This window comes from Eptesicus fuscus, chromosome 5 (genome assembly GCF_027574615.1).
Source record: "Eptesicus fuscus isolate TK198812 chromosome 5, DD_ASM_mEF_20220401, whole genome shotgun sequence".
NCBI lineage: Eukaryota > Metazoa > Chordata > Mammalia > Chiroptera > Vespertilionidae > Eptesicus > Eptesicus fuscus.
The window spans coordinates 58,034,330-58,056,474 of NC_072477.1; the positions used below are offsets into that span (position 1 = coordinate 58,034,330).

Sequence of the window (22,145 nt, forward strand, 5' to 3'; positions counted from 1 at the left end):
GCTCAGTGGATAGAGTGTCAGCTTGCGGACTGAAAGGTCCCCAGTTTGAATCTGGTCAAGGGCACCAGCCCACAACTATGGGCTCGATCCCCAGTAGAGGTCGTGCAGGAGGCAGCCAGTCAAAGATTCTCTCTCATCATTGGTTTCTATCTCTCTCCCTTCCTCTCTGAAATCAATAAAAAAAATTATTTTTTTAAAAAATCTATTCTCCCCTCTTGCTTTCTACATTTGAGAATGAAGTGGGAAGAACCACTATGAAGATGAGGTTAACTATAAAAGGTTGAATAGAAACCAGAATAAATGTTTTCATACACATTTTGGTACATCAATCCATTTTTCCTTAATCATAAAAGCATATCTATGATCATGTTACTTTCAAGTTTAAAATTCTTTAAATGGTTTCCTTGTGCCTACAGGATAAAATTCCAATCTCATCCAAGTCTCTCTTGATGACTCTTGCCCATCTTTCCATTCTTACCTACTTTTGGTCACCTTACTCAACAGTCAGCTGCGTCCAAGCATGTCAAAACTACTCACGAGCCGCAAAGCATGCTCTGAGCCTTTAGTCATACAATTTTCTACTGTCTTTTCCATCCTCGAATCTGACTAAACTCTTAAAGCCCAGATAAAAACTCTGTAAAGACATCCCTGATACCCTCAGTCAGAATTTCTTTCCAGTGACTACTAGAAAAGTTATGATATTCTGCCTTATGCTATGGCTGATTTTGTATAAGACTCTCCTAAACATCAGACAGAATTCATGGCTTAATCATATGTATAAACCTTCATGTTATTTCATATAGAAAAATCTTCAAAATAAGTTTGATAAATTGCACATATCTCAAAGTCACAAAGGAATAAGGGTTCAATAACATTGATTAAACTGAAAAAAGTGCAATAACATAAGCTTTAAAAATTCTAAAATTTTTTATATTATTATTGTTAATACATGCCTGTTATTTATGTGCCAAATTCTAAGGAAACAAAGCATTGTTTCAAAACCAAATACTGACATTACATATTTATCATCTGTAAGACAAGCTATTTGGGAAAATACTGTGGGTTAAATAATAATACACAAAAAAAAAAACCAAAAACAAAAAATCAGAAAACTTGAAAGAGTTGTTCAAGTTCACTGTGGTAATAATAAAATCTTTTATTGGTATTGCCTGCAGTAAATAGACCGCCAGCTGGGTTTAAAAATCCTTCCAGTTATCTATTTTAATACTGCTGTATTAAACAGAACTGAATTATAATGAAAATATTTTATAGCAATAAAGGAACCAAAGCATAGAGATTCTTTTCATTGATATTTTTCTTTTTAAAATATTAAAGGTTATATATAAACCTTCACTTCTATCCTATATATTTAAATAAAAGAGACAGCCCTGGCCAGTGTGGCTTAGTTGGTTGAGCATTGTTCCATGCATCAAGAAGTCACTGGTTCGATTCCCCAGTCAGGGCACATATCTGGGTTGCAGGCTCGATCCCCAGTAAGGGGTATGTAGGAGGCAGCCAATCAGATGTTACCCTCTCACATTGATGTTTCTCTCTCTTTCTCCCTTCCTCTCTCTCTAAAATCAATAATAAAAACGTATTTTAAAAAAGAAGAAGAAATGAATTGGGAAGAAACAGTATGAAGATGAGGTTAACTATCAAAGAAAATTCATACCTGTGGAAAATTCTTTACAATAGGCACTGGCTGAATTATGGGTGAAACATCAGACTTAGAAGTAACAATTGGCTCAATTGAAGTTGATAAAGTCAATTGTCTCATTCTCTCATCTTGATCATTTATGAATTCTATATTTTCACCCAGAGGAAGAGATGGCATCTGTGCAGTAGGTTTAGAAGGAACTGGTTCTTCCAGTGAGGGATAAGTAAAATCCACTAAAATCCCCAAAAGAATAATAAGAAATTAAAAGAACAGCAAACCCCATAAACAGTACTGACATAACTCATGCATGCTGTATGTGATAGTTAGATATAAACTAAATGAGGTAATAATAGTATTAAAAAATTAAGAATTAGGGGACTCTTTTCCCCTCCCCACGTGGGAATCTGTGCTGTGAGATTCTTTCCCCTTCCCCATGTGGGAGTCTGTACTTGTTCTTCAATAAATTTCCACCTTTGCTAAAAATAAATATATAATAAAATTTAAAAATTAGCCCTGGCTTGATTGGGTGTTGTCTGTGCACCAGGAGGCTGCCAGTTTGATTCCCCATCAAGGGCACATGCCCAGGTCGTGGGCTTGATCCCTGGGAGGGGTCGTGCATGAGGCAGCCTATCGATGTTACCCTCTCCCATCCATGTTTCTCTCTCTCTCTCTCTCTCTCCCTTCCTCTCTTTCTCCAAAAATCAATAAACTATTCTTAAAAAAATAAAAAAGAATTAAACATTAACTTCCAGTCTATGAACATCTTGTATTTTTTATGCCTGAAAACAAGTTACTAGCTAATAGGACAAATGCACATACAATCAATAACATTACCTTAAGAACATAAATAATTTAAAGTTTATTTTACTGAAGCAATTGTAATAAAAAATTTTCACATACATACATGAGATAGACACCTCTTCATTCTTGCCTCGTGGGGGTGGAGTGACTTTAGCATTTGTTGTGTACTGGGGATAACAAAGAAGCCAGTTTTCATAGCCTCCTTCTAAAACCAAAGGCTCATTGCGCAGGACAGTTTTAGTTTCCCACTATAAAATAAGGAAATAGTGTTTTTAATATGGCAGCTAAGAACACAACAAACCTGAATTTAAAAATTGCTCTCTTGAAGATTTATCTTCTAACCGATAAAAAAAAAAAAAATGAGCAGGCCCTAGCTGCTTTGGCTCAGTGAATAGAGCGTCAGCCTGCAGACTGAAGGGTCCCAGGTTCAATTCTGGTCAAGGGCACATGCCTAAGCTGCAGGCTTGATCCCCAGTAGGGGACGTGCAGGAGGCAGCCAATCAATGATTCTCTCTCATCATTGATGTTTCTATTTCTCTTTCCCTCTGAAATCAATAAAGATATATTAAAAAAAAAAAAAGAGGGCAGAATTAAAAATTCAACATTAAATGAAACAAATGGGTAGATCAGATTTTTAAAGCCAGAGAAGTAATCAATGACCTTAGAAGAAAAATAAAGTAAGTCTATATGCAATAAACCCATCCATAACCTCACTATCCAGAGATACCACTTTAATATTGCAGTTTATTCTTACTTTTCTACAAAGATACACAAATTTTTAACATCATTTTTACAAAACAACGAAACTTTTATGATGATGCTTTTATCTTATGTCTTTTATTAATAAAGAGCTGTATGTCATTTGTAATGACCAGCTAATATTCCATTTTATACACACATGTAAACACACATACATATACACCAAAACTGAATTCATCATTTGAACACTTATTGTTATTTTCCCCAGTTAATTATAAACATTGAAGATCCTTCCTTATAAATGTATTCACCCAATCAACTCCATTAGGGAATATCCCCAGAAGTGTAGGTGCCGAGCCAATGCACATGAACATCTTTATATTGCTAATCTTTGAAAGGATCCTCAAAAAGTACTTATTTTTGTAGAATAATATCCCAGGAGTAGAACTATTGGTTTAAAGTTTGTTAGATGCTGCCAAATTGCCCTTCAAAAGGACAATACCAATTTTTATACTTACTAACAGTGTATGAGAATGCCCAATATAAATCTTTACAATTTTTCCAAACTGGTGGGCATAAATGCTATTTTAATTAGCATTTATTAGTGAAATTGAACATCTTTTAGTATGTTTATTAGTCATTTATATTATACTAGAGGCCCAGCGCATGAAATCGTGCAGGGAGGGTCCCTAGGGCCTAGCCTCCTGTGATCAGGGCCATCTTCTGCCTGTTCACCAGTCCCCAGGCGGAACGCCGGGCTGTCAGGCCGTTGGGATCACCAGCTCATCCCCAGCTGCTCAGGGGCTCAGGCCTGCAGGAAAGCTGGCAACTTCACCTCCATGCATGTGCTGGCCACTGATGGAATGCGCTGCCCGCTCGGGCCGCTCACGCCGCCACCGCTGCCACTGCCACTGCTGCTGGGGCTTGAGGCGCTGACGGAAGCTAGGGGCGCGCCCGCAACATATCCGCCCCAGCGTGAGCGGCCCCCTGCTTTCCCGCAGGCCTGAGCCCCTGAGCAGCCGGGGATGAGCTGGTGATCCCAACGGCCTAACAGCCAGCCCAGTCCTCCTGCCACCCACCCGATTCCCACGTTCACCATCACTGATCCATCGGAGCCTGCAGGCCAGGGGCAGGGACCTAGAGGTCAGCCATTCAGCCAGCTCGCCAGTCCCCAGTCCCGCCCAGCCCCGCTCGCGGGCTAGGGGGCAGGGACAGAGAGGTACTCAATGTGCCTCATGGTGACCGGTCGTTTGGTCATCAGACACTGGCTTTTTATGTATAGAGAAAGTAGATGACACTGGCTTTTTATATATATAGAAGATTATTTAATCTCATCTTTTGCCCATTTTTCTACAGAGTTTGCTATTCTCTTAGTAAACAGCAAATGTACTCTGAATATTTAATAGGTCTTTGTCATACGTTACAAAATTTGTCCTGATTGATTTTTACCTCGTTTATGAAGTTTTTGACACAGATATATTGACTTTCCTTAATGTGTTTTGCTTTAGGATCAAGATCATGAAAACACTTTTTCCCCCCCCAGATAATAAAAATCCTTTTTCCTAGTAGTTCATTGTTTCAATCAACATATTTATATCTTTGACTCATTTGGAGTCTAGTGTAGTCTAAGAAATTAAGGTAATTTCTTTTCTTTTACTTACTGGCTAGCCTGCTGCTGTCCCTAAACCATTCATTTAAATCCATCTTTTCCTCACTAATTTGTTACCTTTATCATACACTAAATTCTCAAATATCTTAGAATGAACTTTATGAAATTGCTTCTTTTGTAGGTCAATACTAGTTAAATATTGGCACTTTCATATATCAACCTATCCTTGGGTATATTTCTAGATTCCCTATTTTACTTTATATACATATGTGTGTGTGTATATATATATATATACACACACACACACACACACACACACACACACACATATATAAATATATTATTGATTTCAGAGAGGAAGGAAGAGGGAGAGATAGAAACATCAATGATGAGAGATAATCATTGATCAGTTGCCTCCTGCTTGCCCCCTGCTGGGGATCGAGCCCGCAACCCGGGCGTGTGCCCCTGACTGGAATGGAACCTGGGACCCTTCAGTCCACAGGCTGACACTCTATCCACTGAGCCAAACCAGCTAGGGTTAGATTCCCTATTTTAAAGCATGAACTGTTTCAAGGCTTTTAAGATTGCCCTCCTGGAAGAAGACAATGTTCCATCAACTGACCCTCCTTCCAGCAGGTAAGTTTTATTCTTACCACATTCTCACCAGCATTCAGTGCCATCATCATTATTTAATAATTTAACAAATTAAACTGATTATTTTTATCTTGGTTCATCTGATCAGTGAAAATGGTATTCATTGGTTCAATTTGAATTTCTCTGATTTGGCCACTTGTATGTTATTATCACTTACATCTCCTTTTCTGTTTATGTCTGAGTCAACTACTTATTTTATCATTTCATCTTAATTTTCTTATTTATTTGTAAAATCTCTGGATTTTAGGCAGATATCTTTCTGTTTGTCTCTGTCTTCTTACAGTGTTTTTCCACATCTAAGTTTTTATTTTATGAAGTCAAATCAATCTCTTTTTTCTTAGTGATACCTTCCTTTGTCCTTGTTTCATAATCTAATTCTTAAAACAAAAAATAACTTTTTTTCAGGTAAGTTCTATTACTGAAAATTCTAATATTCTACTTTAGACTGTTATTTGGTATTTCTAAATGTTATTTGGTATTTCAAAATTAGTCTTTATATCTAAATACCAAAAAAATCTACAACCAAAGCATTAATGGATCTTCTTGTCCTTAAGATAAACTAGTCAACATAGCTTTCTAACAACCAGAGAAGGCTTGCAATTATAGTAAACTAATAAGGAAACTTGCTAACCTTGAAAAGTGCATCTTTCAGACTCCGTAGAGTTGTTCCAAGTTGTAAATCTTTTGTAGAACTAAACCAGTCAAGAAGTACCACATAATCCACATTCCCCCTCTTCTTCCATTTGTCTTTAGAGTCATCTGGGAGTTTTGCTTCAATCCAACTAGCAGTGATTCTGAAATGTATTAACATTTATATTGGGGCAAAAGTAGATGAGAGGTCCTAATATACTAACATAAGACACTGAGTTTTGTTCTCCAGTCTGTATCACACCATAGGAAACTTTAAGACAGATTACTTTCTAAGGTCAGACTGTGTGTTAAAGATACTAAATACCCTAAAATGTTTAATAACATCGCAACTGCATAATATTGGAATATATTTTAGTATTAGAGACTAAAATTTTGACCCTTTACCAAAAAATGGGGGACCAAACTGAAAACAGGAACCCTTATGAGCATCTCTCAGCCAAGTATAAACAACTGGAAGATCATCCAGGTAACATTATTTATATTTCAGTTCTGATACCTATAATTAATAGTTAACCAAATACCCAAATATTTATTTAGCAAACACATACAGCATTTATTACGTGCCAGGTACTATTCCAAACGCTTTATTCTGAATCTCACAACAATACTCTAAAGTAGGCATTGTTATCTTCATTTTATAGATGGGGAAACTGAGGCACAAAACATTAATAACCTGCCCAAGGTTACAGCTGTGAAGTGAAGCCAGAATTCAAACTCAGGCAATGTGGTTCATGTCCAAGCTCTTCGCTGCCTTGTTGTGTTGCCTCTTACATCATGAACTGTGAATATTATCAACTCTATGATAAAGCATGCTGTTCATTTCCGCTTTTGCTTACGGAACAGCTGAAGTTCTTCCTTAAGTCCTTACAATGGGCCCGCACATGGCCCCTCCCCCAAATCCTACTCTCTCAATGTCCTCATCATTAACTATGTACTTGCCCCTTTACTCCACTCCAGGCACTGGCTTCCTTTTATCTTCTAGTATGCTTCCCTCAGATAATGCATCAGTCATTCCCCTCATCCCCTCAAGATTTGCTCACTAGTTCATCTTCTCAGTGAAGCCATACTGGATTAACATTTTAATATTCACTCCAACATACAAGCTTGACACACCCATCTCCATAGCACTTATCAACAGCAGACATATTTAAATTTTATTGACAGCCTCATCTACCTCATCTCCCTGTTAATCCTATATAATAAAAGCATAATAGGCTAATTAGACTGGACGTCCTTCTGGATGACCTTCCAGACGAAGCCAGGGCTGTGAGGGCCGAGGCAGAGGCGGCCGCTGCGGTGGCGGGGACCAAGCCCCTTGCACAAATTTCATGCATCGGGCCTCTAGTAAAATATAAGCTCCATGAAGCGAAGATTTGTTTGTTCAACTGATTTAGTCCCAGCACTGAGAACCATAGGAACCCAGCCCATAGCAAGTGCTCAGTAAACATCTGCTGAATAACTGAGTCAGTAAGACAGATTTGCTCCTCCAGGTAAGAAACTCCATATTATTTCTAACAAAGTACCTGGGCATTTATTTAAGTGACGATACTGGCAAGCAAGACAGGACTGGTGAAACTTTATTCATAAGTAAAACTAAATGGTGTTAAGATCATTTTTGAAAAATCCTGTATATAATAATGTTGGTTACTTTACCTATTAGAATATATATATAAAAAAAATAAGAAATACAAAATGCCTCATAATTCGCATCTGATATATTGAAATCAGAAGAATGCTTAGTCAACAAAGAATGAGAAAAATTGAAATGTGATATTCTTAAGGACTATTTTTAACTGCAGGGATATACTTGCCTAAATACTTTTTATCTAAAAACTCAAGATTACTATTCTGTGGAAAACAATAGTATCAACCAGTATCATCTTCACACACTGCTACAACTTTGCTTTACCTTGTCTACTATTTAATACTTTAATTATTCGTTAATTTAATTGAAAGTGATCCTTTACTTAAATAAACTTAACAGAAAAATGTATATTCCTATGTACATGGAAAAATAGAATCATATCCAATAAAGGATAATCCTAAAAATAAATAATCCTAAAATTAAAATAGATCACTAAACTATGCTATATTCACCCAATAGATCACCATTTAGCAATAATAAATAAATAAATTACTATAACACATAATAATATATATGACTCTCATAAACATTAGGTTGAGTATAAAAAGCCAGACATAAAAGGCTATTGATTATAGGATTCCATTTATAAACTATAAAAACAGATAAAAAGGAATCTATTCTAAATTGGTGGTTCCCTGGGCGGGTGGGGGTATGGGTAGTAACTGACAGGTGGCTTATGAGGACCTTTTGGAGCGATGATAATGTTTCTTGGTCCAGATACTAACTCAATGGTTGCATTCCATTTTTGACAATTCACTGGGTTAAATACTTACATAAGCATTCTTATCGTATGAATACTAACATTAAAAAACAGACAATGAAAAAATAGAGTTATCACTGTCAGGTAGCTGTAGACACTGCTGCCTACAGAAAGCTCTGAGGCCTGCTCTCTAGTAAGAAAGAGAGATTAGCAAATATTAAAAGGTAATGCTAGCACCAAATTGAGACTTCTTTTAACTAATTCAGGACTGAAACAGAAATTAAAAGGGAATACTTTTCTTGGTATGCAATTCATTGTTCTTTAATCTTCAACCTAAACTCACCTTGAGTTTCTCAGTAATCCAAATCCTACATTTTGGGAAACAATTAAACTCAATAAAAACCATAAACTTTTTGTTAGTACAGATTAAACTACCCAAAGAGTAATTGTAACTTTCTTTTTCTTTTCAAATCCTGGGAATATATTCACACCTACTTAATTAGACTAAGCACTTGAATTTCATATTTAAATAGTGTAGTTACTAATCTGTTTGGTGGTTCACAGTAGAGGAATGATAGAGGGAATGGCAGAGGCCACCTTGTTTTGTAAAAAAGTAAGTCATCCAGCTACACTAGTTAATTTAAAATTCAGATAAATAAATAGCTAGATAGATTGATACACAGTAGACAGATAACATATTTACAATGCATGCTATTCTTCAGGTCAAACATTTAGCAAACATCTGCAGTACACCAAATATCATGCAAATTTTATTAATTACCTAATTTAACAATATCTTCTTAATGTTGTTAGTCATAGAATGGACCTACTCCAATCCCATAAACTAAGACCCAGAGAGGTTACATAATTTATATAATACTCAAAACAGTGAAAATAACCTTGGATCTGAAGTTTTAATTCTGTCACTGATGAGATAGTTTCTAATATACAACATATCCATACATGGTAACTTTAATTTTATAGGTTAAAAGCTTTTTTATCAAAAAAGAAAGAAAATACATTTTTAAGTTAAGTCCTTACAAATGCCAGGCACTGTGCTAAGCGTGTGTGTATAAAATTTCTCAAACTTCTCAAAACCTCTGAGATAAATACTATTATTATCCCCTTTTATAGATGGAAACATGGGCTTAAGAGGTTAAGTCACTAGCTAGAAATAAGGTAGCTAAGAAAAGACATTTATAATCTCACCATAATCTGCCTTTAAAGTCTTTACTCTCTCTCAATGGCTTAGTTATACACTGTCTTCTTCAAAAAAGTATTTGTGTGCTTTTACCACAGATAATAGCATGGGAAATTTCCAATTAAAAACAATTCAATTAGTTCACAATTTTAGTCTATTTGATGCATATGTTTCAAAAGCTCATACATAAAAAACAGTACAAGCAAACACCTGGGGAGAGACAGTACATAAGGGCGGCTTCATTTCTCTTCTAAGACTCCAAATGCCACAGACAGGAGAGAGCACCCAGACTAGGTAAGGTGTGCCATTACGAGCAAAGAATGAAAAGGTCAATGGGAAAAGAAAACACTATTATATCACATTTAGATTGGATGCTAATAATTAACATTTACTACTCTCCACAGTTTACCATTCTATCTAAACACACAATGACCCACCCTGGATTGATGGCTTCTTCAGGAACACTTAGAGAATCTGAAACATGGGAATCCTGATAATCCTGCATTCTTCGAGCATCCATTATAATCAAGCTGATGTTTTCATCCATCATCATTGTGTATAGTTCCTTTGCTGTGATTGATCCTAGGAATCAAGAGAGGTAATATTAGTGACAAGTAACACCCAGTTCTGTGTGTTATCTTTCACTACACACAGGGCAAGCACAGCTTTTTCTAGAAGAGTAAAGTGTACTGGGTGTTACATACTTGCTTTTCCATCACACTATTTATTACCTTTTAAACTAATATTAAATATAACATGCATTTTTGACATTTACCAAGAAACTAACTCAATGCTCTGTTTATAAAGACTTAATAAAATTTGCTGTTGAGTTTACAATTATTTCTGGTGTTGGCTATGTTACTGGTTTAAAATAAAGAAAATTAATAAGTGTATCTCACAGAAATATTATATATTTTTAAATTAAGCCATTTAAAATATGTCAATCAGAAGAAACTTCTAGCCCTAGCTGGTTTGGCTCAGTGGCTAGAGCATCAGCCTGCAGACTGAAAGGTTCGATTCCAGTCAAGGGCACATGGCTCGATCCCCAGTAGGGGGTGTGCAATTCTCTCTTTTCATTGGTATTTCTCTCTCTCTCCCTCTCCCTCTCTGAAATCAATAAAAATAAAAATATTAAAAAAAAAAAAAAAAGAAGAAACTTCTATGGCTCAAAAATTCTTGAAAGGGTCTAAGTTCTTTAATGGGGCTTTATGAGAGCTATTTTAGATTTTCAAGTATTCCCTGAGCAACAAGCCAAAAGCCTGTTATTTGTGTTCCATGAGAGGGGTTGGCAAACCATGGCCACCTGTTTTTACTGGAACACAGCTATACTCATTTGTTTACATATTGTCTATGGCTGCTTTCACACTACAATAGCAAAGACCACATGGCCGCCCCAAGCCTAAAGTATTTACTATCCAACCCTTTAATATTTAGCCAAAATAAATATTCCCTATGTTGCTCTTTTCCTCTTCCAGCTTCTACCACCTGAAGTAAACGATCAAAAAGCACTACAAGGGAGCTTAATATGGGAAGAACTATTTCTTTGGTAGTGAGCTGTGAGAAGAATGTAGTCACATTATCTCCTAAGCTAAAATATCTAGCTACTGCCCTGGCCGGTGTGGCTCAGTTGGTTGGAGTGTTGTTCCGTACACCCAAAGGTGGTGGTTTCGATTCCTGGTCACGGCACATACCCAGGTTGCCAGTTTGATCCCTGGGAGGGGTGCATATGGAGGCAACCAATCTATGTTTCTCACATGGATGTTTCTCTTTCTCTCTTCCTCTCTCTAAAACCAAAAAAAAAAAGCATATCCTCAGGTGAGGGAAAAAAACCCAGCTGCTAATAACCATCCTACTTCCCTTTCTAACCATCAAGATTATTTTGACAACAAAAGAAGCTAAACAGGTTGAGACCAAACCACTGAGAAGGATAATATCAAAGCAGGATGAGATATAAAGGAACATACAGATAAAAACAAATCTCAGAATGAATTGGTAACAACTTCTAGGAAGGTACTTTACTAGGTTTAATTTTTATTGTTGTATGGCAATATTTTAAGTAAATAATTTATTTTAGTGTTACACAATTAATATTTAACCTTTTGCACTCGGATGTCGAGTGTGACTCGACACGGTTAGCATCGGTAGCAGCTCTTTTTATCCTCTTTGAATGTATCAATAATTTGAAATATAAAAAAATCCAAATAAGTAAGTTTGTATGAAAAGAAACTCAGTTTTTTATTCTACTGCCACGCTTTGTAAAATCTGGGGTATTTAAAAAATTAAATCCCGAGTAGAATAAAGGAATCGAGAAAAAAAGCGAGCGAGTGCAAAGGGTTAAGTTAAACCTTTTCTGAGACAAAAATTTAGGGCAACTACCTAAGTCTTATTATTTAGGTCATATATTTGTCACTAGAGCAGCGGTCGCCAACCTTTCAGACCATGAACCACCAGTGGTCCACGGACCACCGGCTGGCGACTGCTGCACTACAGCATCCACACCACCTGTGGATAATACCAAAATTACTCGTTTAGATTTTTTAAGGGAGTAAAGAAGATTTTTAAATAATTAAGTCTTCAACTGAGAGTTTTAAGTAGTACTAGCTAACACTTATATAAAGTTTATTATGCGTTCTACAAGTTTCACATATATTAACTCATTCAATCCTCAATAATAACCCTATGAAATAGGTACTGTTATTACCCCACTTTAGGAAAGGGAAATTAAGCCCGAGCCGGTTTGGCTAAGTGTATTGAGCGTTGTGCCATGGACTGAAGGGTCTTGGATTCGATTCTGGTCAAGGGCATGTATCTCGCTTGGGTTGTAGGCTTGATCCCCAGCCTTGGTTGGGCGTGTGCAGGAGGCACCCAATCAATGTGTCTCTCTCACATTGATGTTTCTCTTTCTCTGCCCCTCTCTTGCACTCTCTCTAAAAATCAATGGGAAAATATCCTTAGGAGAGGATTAACAAAAAAAAATAAAATAAATAAAAACAATTATTTATTTAAAATGAAAATAAAAATAAAAAAGGGAAATTAAGTTAAAGAGGTTAAACAACATGCTCAAGATCACATGGAAATTCAGAGGAGCCAATGTTCAAACCCAGGCAGTCTCACTTCTGAGAATCCATGTTCTTAACCACTATGTTAAACTACCTTGAAAAGAAAACAATGACAACTACAAACTGTGGTTTTGATGTTTTCAATTGCACCCTATATAATAAAAGCCTAATGTCTGGTCATCCATTCAACCAATCAAAACGTAATAGGCTAATGATATGCTAAGGCTGCTCAACCACTCGCTATGACATGCACTGACCACCAGGGGGCAGATGCTCCAACCAGTAGGTTAGCTTGCTGCTGGAGTCTGGCCAATTGGGACTGAGCGAGATGGGCCAGACATGCCTTGGAACCCTCATGCGGTCTCTGCTGGCTGGCCAATCTCCTGTGTCCCTCCCCAACCCCGATAGTGCACTGGTGGGGTCCTTCAGCCTGGCCTGCGCCCTCTCACAATCTGGGACACCTCAGGAGATGTTGGAGAGCAGGTTTTGGCCCGATCCTGCAGGCCAGGCCGAGGGACCCCATTGCTGCATGAATTCATGCACCGGGCCTCTAGTAGTATCATAAATATAACCCACAATATATAAATTCAGAATAGAATACATTTGCAGTATATTTGTACAGACTAGCTTATATACAGACTAGAGGCCCGGTGCACAAAATTTGTGCACGGAGGGGGGGTGTCCCTCAGCCCAACCCGTGCCCTTTCGCAGTCCAGAAGCCCTCGGGGAATGTCCAACTGCCGCGGAGCAGCTCCCGCCTTCACTGCTGTGCTCGCCAGCCATGAGCCTGGCTTCTGGCTGAGCAGCACTCCCCCTGTGGGAGAGCACTGACCACCAGGGGGCAGCTCCTGCATTGAGCATCTGCCCCCTGGTGGTCAGTGTGCATTATAGCAACTGGTTGTTCTGCCATTCAGTCCATTTGCATATTAGCCTTTTATTATATAGGATGAGACAATATTAGAATCTGTGTAAAATCTGAAGCTAACACACTTACCTTTCTCTGTGGTCTCATTTTTTCCACCATTTATCTATTTAACAGGAAAAAAAAGTTTCAAATTTAATAATAGAAACAAAAATGTTCATAGAAACAAAAATTTTAATATCAACTTGAATATCTCATTGAAACTGAATGCCTAGGAAATGAAGGGCTCAGGGTACTGGCATTTTATAAAAATGCAAATGAACATTAACGGCATTACCAGGTTACTATGGCAGCAGTTAACAGCTAAAATAATTAGCAGCATATCTGAATCATATGACATTTCTTCAAAATTTTCTTCAGTTGTTGGCTAAATATATTTTAAAAGCACAGATTGTTACAGAAATTTATTATTTAATTTAATGAGAATATTTCTTACAATGAAATAAAAATTGGGCTATTACCTGGCATTCAAAATGAAGAAAGGGAAAACCTAGAAATACTCTATCCAGCAAGGTTATCATTCAGAATTGGATAGTTTTGAGACAAGCAAAAACTAAAGGAGCTCAATATCATTAAACCAGCAATACAAGAAATGTTAAAGAGACTTCTTTAAGCGGAAAAGAAATAGCCAATAGTAAAAATTTTTAAATATTGGAAAGAGCCCTAGCCGGTTTGGCTCAGTGGATAGAGTGTCAGCCTGCCAACTGAAAGGTCCCAGGTTTGATTCGGTCAAGGGCACATGCCCAGGATGCAGGCTCTACCCCCAGTAGGGGGTGTGCAGGAGGCATCAGATCAATGATTCTCTCATCATTGATGTTTCTCTCTCTTCCTCTCTTTTCCTTTATGAAATCAATAAAAATATATTAACAAATAAAATACTGGGGGGAAAAAACCACTAATACAGGCAAACATTTAGTAAAAGTAGGCATCAACCATGGATAAAACTAGTATGAAAGTTAAAAGACAAAGTAAGATCATGTGTAACTACAGTAATTAATGGATACACTCACACACAAACTCACACAAAAGGTGTAAAATATGTCAAAAACATAAACATTGGGGACTAGTAAAAATGTAGTATATGATTCCACACATATGAGGTACCTAGAGTAGTCAAATGCATAGACAGAAAACAGAGTGGTGGGTGCCAGGAGCTGGGGGGAGGGAAGTTTGGGGAGTTATTGTATAAAGCAGCAGTTGCCAACTGGTGGTCCGTGGACCACTGGTGGTCTGTGAGGTCCAAAAGGTTGGCGACCGCTGGTTTAAAGGATACAGAGTTTCTGTTTAGCAAGATAAAAGGAGTTCTGGAGATGAACAGTGGATGGCTGCACAACAATGTGAATGTGCTCAATACCACTGACCTGGATAAGGTATTAAATATTATGTTATGTGTATTTTACAACAATAAATTCTTTTTTTAAATATAGGGACTCTATCTCCCAGTCTCTGGGAGGGTAGGAGCCTAACTTCCATAACTGACAATTAGCAAAAACAGAAGCCACTCACATTGATCAACCTTCTACACTCTAATACTATACTCTAATACTTTTCCATGAGCTAATCAGCATTTAAAAATCCGCCTCGCCCTAGATGGTTTGGGTCAGTTGATAGAGCCTCGGCCTACGGACTGAAGGGTCTCAGGTTTAATTCCGGTCAAGGGTACATGCCTGGATTGAAGGCTCGAACCCCAGTAGGGGCATGCAGGAGGCAGCCAATCAATGATTCTCTCTCATCATTAATGTTTCTATCTCTCTCCCTCTCCCTTCCTCTCTGAAATAAATACGTAAAAATCTTTTATTTTTAAATATGAAAATCTGATCAATATAATTTAAACTGAATAAATAAAATGAATAAATAAAAATCTGCCTACATTTTGTTTAAGCATCATTGAGTTCAATCTCCCATATTACAACAGTCTTGAATAGTCATTAACATTTTTTAAAAATGGAGCTTTTAAAATGCAATTTTAAGCGATCATCAACTTAAAACAGACTGCAATAAACACAGCTTGTTATATATGAATCTCATAGTAACCACAAACCAAAAACCTGTAAGAAAACCAACTGAAGCTAGAATATTTGATTCAGTTTCTAATAAAAACACATCAAATTTTACCCTGGTTGCCCAAATGAACGTTGTAGTGATATCTCAACTCTTCTTAAGCAGATCATCTGAGAAGAGTCTTTTTATCTCACACAATAAATTTAAAATACCTTTTGGGTTTTGTCTTTGGAATCCAATACATTTTCCAAAGTATTTTTAGCTGATGTGTTACCATCCTCTCTTCTTGCTTCCTGTCTTTTCTGTTTCTGCAGTTGCTCTTCCTCCTGTCTGTCCTTTTCTTCAAGTTTTTTCCGAACTTCGGCTTCTTCATATCTAGTTGAAAAAAGAAGTCAAGATGTCTTGCAATGATCATGAAAAGTAAAGGAGTTCCAGTTACATGATACTAGTACCATGCTTTGGGTACATATTTTCTCCCTCCAACTGATATTCAATGCTGCCATTGGTCATTATAAGCCACAACTTGCAAATTTGCCCTTTGTAGATTTACATAAATTGCTCAAAAATCTTGAAAAGAAACTCTATACTCTCAAGTTAAAGTTGTTTAATGCTCTTGTTGCTCTTTCCCTCCCATTAATTTCAACCTTTTAATGACTCAAATCTGCTACAATTTCCTTTTGAAAGGAATTATAATCCTAAAATCCTAAAATTAACTATAAACCTCACTCACTTATAAAGTGATTAAAAATACTAAAAAATACGGACAACAAATAAGTGAAAGGACCCCCCCCCCAAAAAAAAAGAGGAGATAAACATGATTATTATAATAGTACTAGAGGCCCGGTGCACGAATTCGTGCATAGGAGGGGTCCCTCGGCCTGGACAGTGATCGGGTCACAGGAGGTTGGCCAGGGGGAGGGGCTGCGTGAGGTTGGCTGTGGGAGCGTACTGACCACCAGGAGGCAGCTCCTGTATTGCTCCCTGGTGGTCAGTGCGTGTCATAGTGACTGGTCGACTGGTTGGTCAGTTGTTCGGGAACTTACGTCTTTTATACATATAGATGATTATTGAAAAACTAGGCAAACCGAAGGGAAAAAACAACAACAGTTAATAATGGCTAATACAAAGATTAGGAGAAATGCTATTCTACTTAATTGATTAACTGGCTAAAGAAGAAAGAGAATAGTGATTCTTAATGACATCAACGACCTTAATGATATTCCAGACCCAAGATTAGTAATTTCTAGAAAGGATGAAGGGAATATAGCAGTTTAAAAAGATAATTTTAAGTCAAGGCTATGATGTATATAACTATAATAGTTAACTGATCCAAGTACAAAAACCATTAAAGAAAAAATATTGAACTAAATAGTTCCTTTTTTATTTTGTTACTTAAGGAATGACTAAAAATTGAAACACACTATTTTTAATTTCTATTTATAAGTCTGGTAAACTAGTCATGGAAAATACTAGAATTAGATTAAAAAAACAACAACACATATATACCTTCTGAAACCAGGCAGATCAAACTACAGTAAATACTTTATTCTCATCAGACCAGTGTCTAGTAGCACATCACAAGATGGAGCAGAGGAATGATATTTTTCTGAAGAATCCTGTTAGAAACTTGAGAATAAAATGAGACCTAAGCTCTAAACTACTATACTAACACTTACCTTAATAAACTATCGTTCTAAGCATTTAAAAAACTTCAGTAAAAAATATTAATGGTAACACATAAATATAATGTAAGTGATACAGAAAAAAAATTTAATTTTTGTGGTCTGTTAACACAGGATTTATTTTTAGGAATTATATTTGAAAATAATAATGTCTATACCTGAGTTTAAGGCTTTCAGAAAGTCTTTCAGCTTCTTCAATAGCTTTTTTGATGTTTGCAGGTCCAAGCATTGAATGAACATAGTCCTAAAATTATAGAAAAACCATCCTATACCGTTAGCATTAGGTACTATACACAGCTGTAATGCTAAAGACATTAAATCACAGTCCTTAAACAGGAAAGTTTAGATGAAAACACTATGACTGAAGTATTTTTTTAAACTTTTAACCTACATGAATGCACAACTTATTCTTAAAATGTTGCAAAAGCATCTTATCATAGCATCAGTATGATAAAAAAAATTCGAGTAGGTAACAGTTTTTACTTATTTGTAAGGCAACTTTTAAGAAATACTCTTTTTTGTTTATAAATAAATAGCAAAAAAACAAACAAAAAAACAAAAACCACAAAGCTTTCAAGGGCATAATGTATCTTGCCATTATAAGGAGGTTTCCTAGTTTCATTTTTCTCTAGTCTCAGATGCAGTAAAACAAATTGTGTGTCAATCTACAGCACGGGATTTGTCCTTTTGTTTTCAATTGAGATGTTTTGCTTCCATTTTTCTTTCTTTTTTTAAAATATATTTTATTGATTTTTACAGAGAGGAAGGGAGAGGGATAGATAGTTATAAACATCGATGAGAGAGAAACATCGATCAGTTGCCTCCTGCATGCCCCCTATTGGGGATGTGCCCGCAACCAAGGTACATGCCCTTGACCGGAATCGAACCTGGGACCCCCCCAGTCTGCAGGCCAACGCTCTATCCACTGAGCCAAACCAGCCAGGGTGCTTCCATCTTTCTTTACTATAGCTACCTGCCTTGCAATACTTTAGACATAAAACAAGTGTTATATTTAAGGAAACATTGAATAACTAAAAGTCAAATGACTGAAAATATGCCATCAATAATATAATCTACCTTAAAAAAAACACAATCAAAGGTTAGAGGTCGGCTTGCGCACCGAGGGGTCTTAGGTTCAAAAACCTAGTCAAGGGCATGTACCTGGGTGCCCGGTTTGCTCCCCGCCCCGAGATGGGGTGCATGTGGGAGGCAACCAATCAATGTATCCCTCTCCTATCCATATTTCTCTCTCACTCTCTCTCTCATACTACCCCCTCCCCTCCCTTCTTATACTCTCTCTGAAAAGCAATGGAAAAAATATCCTCAGGTGAGGATTAACAACCCCCCACAAAAATACAAAATAGCCATGGCCTGTGTGCCTCAGTTGGAGCATCGAACCATTCGCCAAAAGGTGGCAGGTTTGACTACTGGTCAGGGCACATAACCAGGTTGTGGGTTCAATCCCAGGTCAGAGGAAACCTATCAGTGTTTCTTTCTCACATCAATGTTTCTCTTTCTCTCTCTCTCCTCCTTCCTCCCTCTAAAACACATACACACACACACACACACACACACACACACACACACACACACATTTTGGCACATAATTTACTAATAGGCATAATGAAGTTGTTTTTAAAAAATCACTTCACTAAGATGTCACTCATTAGGTCCTGCAATCAGAGATATTTTCAAATCAAATTAGTATGACATGACAGCAGTGCAGTTAGAGTAGGCTAATTATTGGATCTAATTTGCCACAACTTGTCAGTATGACTACAAATAGAACCTACTAGTACAATTCATCACAAAGGATATAGTAATCGTATTTAAAAAAAAAAAAAAAGGAAAGGCCAGAAGGTCAAAAATATCCATCTCTGGCTCATGGAGAGACCCTCACCAAGAGCTTTGGGTGGAATAAGTCTGTTGGTAATAGCTATCATATGTCTATCTATCTAGCCTAAAAGTAGCTCAGGTTTTGGTTGAGTTTATTCTTCTAGATTAAAGACTAAATAAAGAGGGCATTCATTATGTAATTTCAATAAAAGTATAGTTTGTTCAATACTCTATCACTTGAACATTACAGTGGAAACTGTAATTACTTTAGTTATCACAATGTCCTACAACTGATACAATATTCACCCCCTTCTCCCCTGAGGATGTGTAATTGATTTTAGAGAGAGAGAGAAACAACTATGTAAGAGAGAAACACAGATCAGCTGCCTCCCGTACTCGCTCCACCCAGAGATGAACCCACAACCTAGGTATGTGCCCTGACTGGTAATCGAACCCACAACCTTTTGGTCTATGTGACAACACTACAACCAACTGAGCAACCCAGGGCTGATACAAAGCTTTTAAAAATTATATATATATGTATATTTTTATATATATATATATATATATATATATTTTAATGATTTCAGAGAGGAAGGGAGAGGAGATAGAAATAAAAACATCAATGATGAGAGAGAATCATTGATCAGCTGCCTCCTGCATGCCCCCTACTGGGGATCAAGCACACAACCTGGGCATGTGCCCTTGACCAGAATCAAACTCAGGACCTTTCAGTCCAAAGGCTGACACTCTATCCACCGAGCCAAACCAGGTAGGGCACAATACTTTTCTAACAGAAAATAAAATCTAATCATTACTATAAGATTTCTCCAGTAAAAACAAAATACAAAGTAAAACCAAAAAATACTATGACTTGTTTTATTAATTTTTTAAATAGAAACTCATTAAGAAGCCAGTCTTAAGCTCAACTTAACTCTGTTTAAATGCGGAAAAAATTGTTTGTGCTTGGCTATGCCTATTACAAACTCTCAAAAGACACTCCCTTAGTATCGGTGAGGTTCCTTTTCAATAATTCTCTCTCTGTGTACTGTTAATGGATCACAGTTAAAATAAGCATAAATATTTTTAAATTTTCAACAGTACTGACAATTGACAGAATTTTAATAACAACATCCAATTCTTATACAACTAAAAACATTTGCTTTTTAGGTTTACCAAGTAGAACTTTCCTATTCTTGAACATACAGATTCAAGCAACTCTCATGATTTCACAAATAAAAAAGTTTACCAGTAATATTCAGGATTATCAAGAATGCCATGGAGATTTTAAAATATAATTCTAAAAAATAATAATAATTCTAATATTATCTAGACTGTTATACTAATATTTTCAATATATTTGCCTTATTCCCTTTTCAGATAACCCTGAAAAAATTATTCATATACTGATATTTTCAATGAGGAAGCAATCTACATATATAAAAGGCTAAGTGTCTGTCCGACTGGTAGCAATGATGCGCACTGACCACCAGGAAGCAAACGCTCAATGCAGGAGCTGCTATGACACGCCCTGGCCACTTAAAAATAAACGGCACCACGGACCTGGCACGGACAAACCAATACTCGGCTTTCCCCAAGTGGGACACAGGCCCCGCCACCACCTCGGAGATACACCCCACCAAACCGCAGCCAATGCTGCCAAGACCCCATGGTGCAAAATGCAGCCCACTGCCCAGCACCACCCAGAAACAGTGGCTCTGGGCACCGGGTAAGGACGTCATGTAGCAACGCCTGGCTTCCTCTCCCTAGTGACTAGCATCCTTGGAGTTTCTTCAGCCCAGGAACCCGATTTGCTTTATAGCCAGGTGGAAACATTTTATAGTTTAACCAAATGTTTGTGAAGCATTTTCCTGTGCCTCATCTCATTTGATTCTCTCAAAAGTCCTGGAGTAGGTAGATAGGAGACTCGGCAGAATCCTATTTTCTTTTCATTAGCAAGACTCAAATAGTGATATTAAAATATTTCTTCTAATTAATTTCCTTTCAATGTGCACAAATCCACGCACCAGGACACTAGTAAATGCAATGTGTCCTCTACTAGTGAGTTTGCTAAATTATAAAGTTTTTATCTAAAATCCTAACTATTCCCTAGTATAAAATAAGAGTGAAAGACAAAGTTTCTGAAGACTGATGACATTACATTCTGTCCCTACTGTCTTTAAAAGGTAAAAACCAAAATTTAGTTAGTGCCCTGGCCAGTGTGGCTTGGTTGGTTAGAGTGTGGTCCCATGCATGGGAAGGTTGTGGGTTCAATTACTGGTAAGGGCACATACTTAGGTATGGGTTGGATCCCAACTCAGGTCTCACCCTTCCTCCCTCGCTAAAATCAAATGTTTAAAAAATTTACTTAGTAAATTTAACATTTCACATACTTGAAGTATACTGGAGAAGTTGGGCTAAATAAAATAAAACACAAACAGTTCTAAGACAGAAGCAGATGTGATACCTTGGACAGAGCAAACAAAAAATAATACTTATACTGAAAACCAAAAACTGAACAACTGCAACATATGAAGTAACAGAGAGCTTTCTAACCTGAACAACTCCTGCCACTTTCAACTATACACTCCCTTTGGAAAAGGAATAAATAGTCTGTGAAAATGGAAAAAACCTCTTACCGATTATAATTTACTCCCAACTTTCTCAGGTTTAAAAAAAAAAAAAAAAAGGTAGCTACAAAAACACTCCCAATCTTGTCAAAGAATAAAAGTAGTTACTAATTTAGAAAAATAAAGCAAAAAATTAAAAGTATATTTAAAAATTGGCCCTACAGTAATAGACAAAATAGCAAACACCAAAACTATCAGTTACCCAAATCTGCAAATTTTTCAAAAATAATTACTTTAGCAGACACTTTTACACTTCTTTTTAAGCAATTCCATTTTAAGAGATACTGTGATAATCATCGAAGAGCATGCAAACACTTGCTTAAATTTGGGCAGGCCTCTGTCTCCAGCTGCAGATAAGTATGCCCAAGAATGTTCCAAGGACAGGACCAATCCAGCCA

The 22,145-nt window shown here is 36.9% G+C and overlaps 1 protein-coding gene across 2 annotated transcripts in view; it reads right to left on the bottom strand.

Annotated features, from left to right (window-relative positions):
* Positions 1-22,145, bottom strand: part of USP8 (ubiquitin specific peptidase 8) — a 62,267-nt gene that overhangs the window by 21,708 nt on the left and 18,414 nt on the right. For both annotated transcript variants that reach the window (XM_054716238.1, XM_054716237.1), the window contains exons 4-10: positions 17,440-17,525; positions 15,812-15,974; positions 13,671-13,704; positions 10,055-10,199; positions 6,052-6,214; positions 2,562-2,706; positions 1,673-1,890 (exon numbers count right to left, since the gene is read on the bottom strand). In XM_054716238.1, the coding sequence (XP_054572213.1) occupies positions 1,673-1,890; positions 2,562-2,706; positions 6,052-6,214; positions 10,055-10,199; positions 13,671-13,704; positions 15,812-15,974; positions 17,440-17,525 (954 nt within the window). The remainder of the gene's footprint in view (positions 1-1,672; positions 1,891-2,561; positions 2,707-6,051; positions 6,215-10,054; positions 10,200-13,670; positions 13,705-15,811; positions 15,975-17,439; positions 17,526-22,145) is intronic.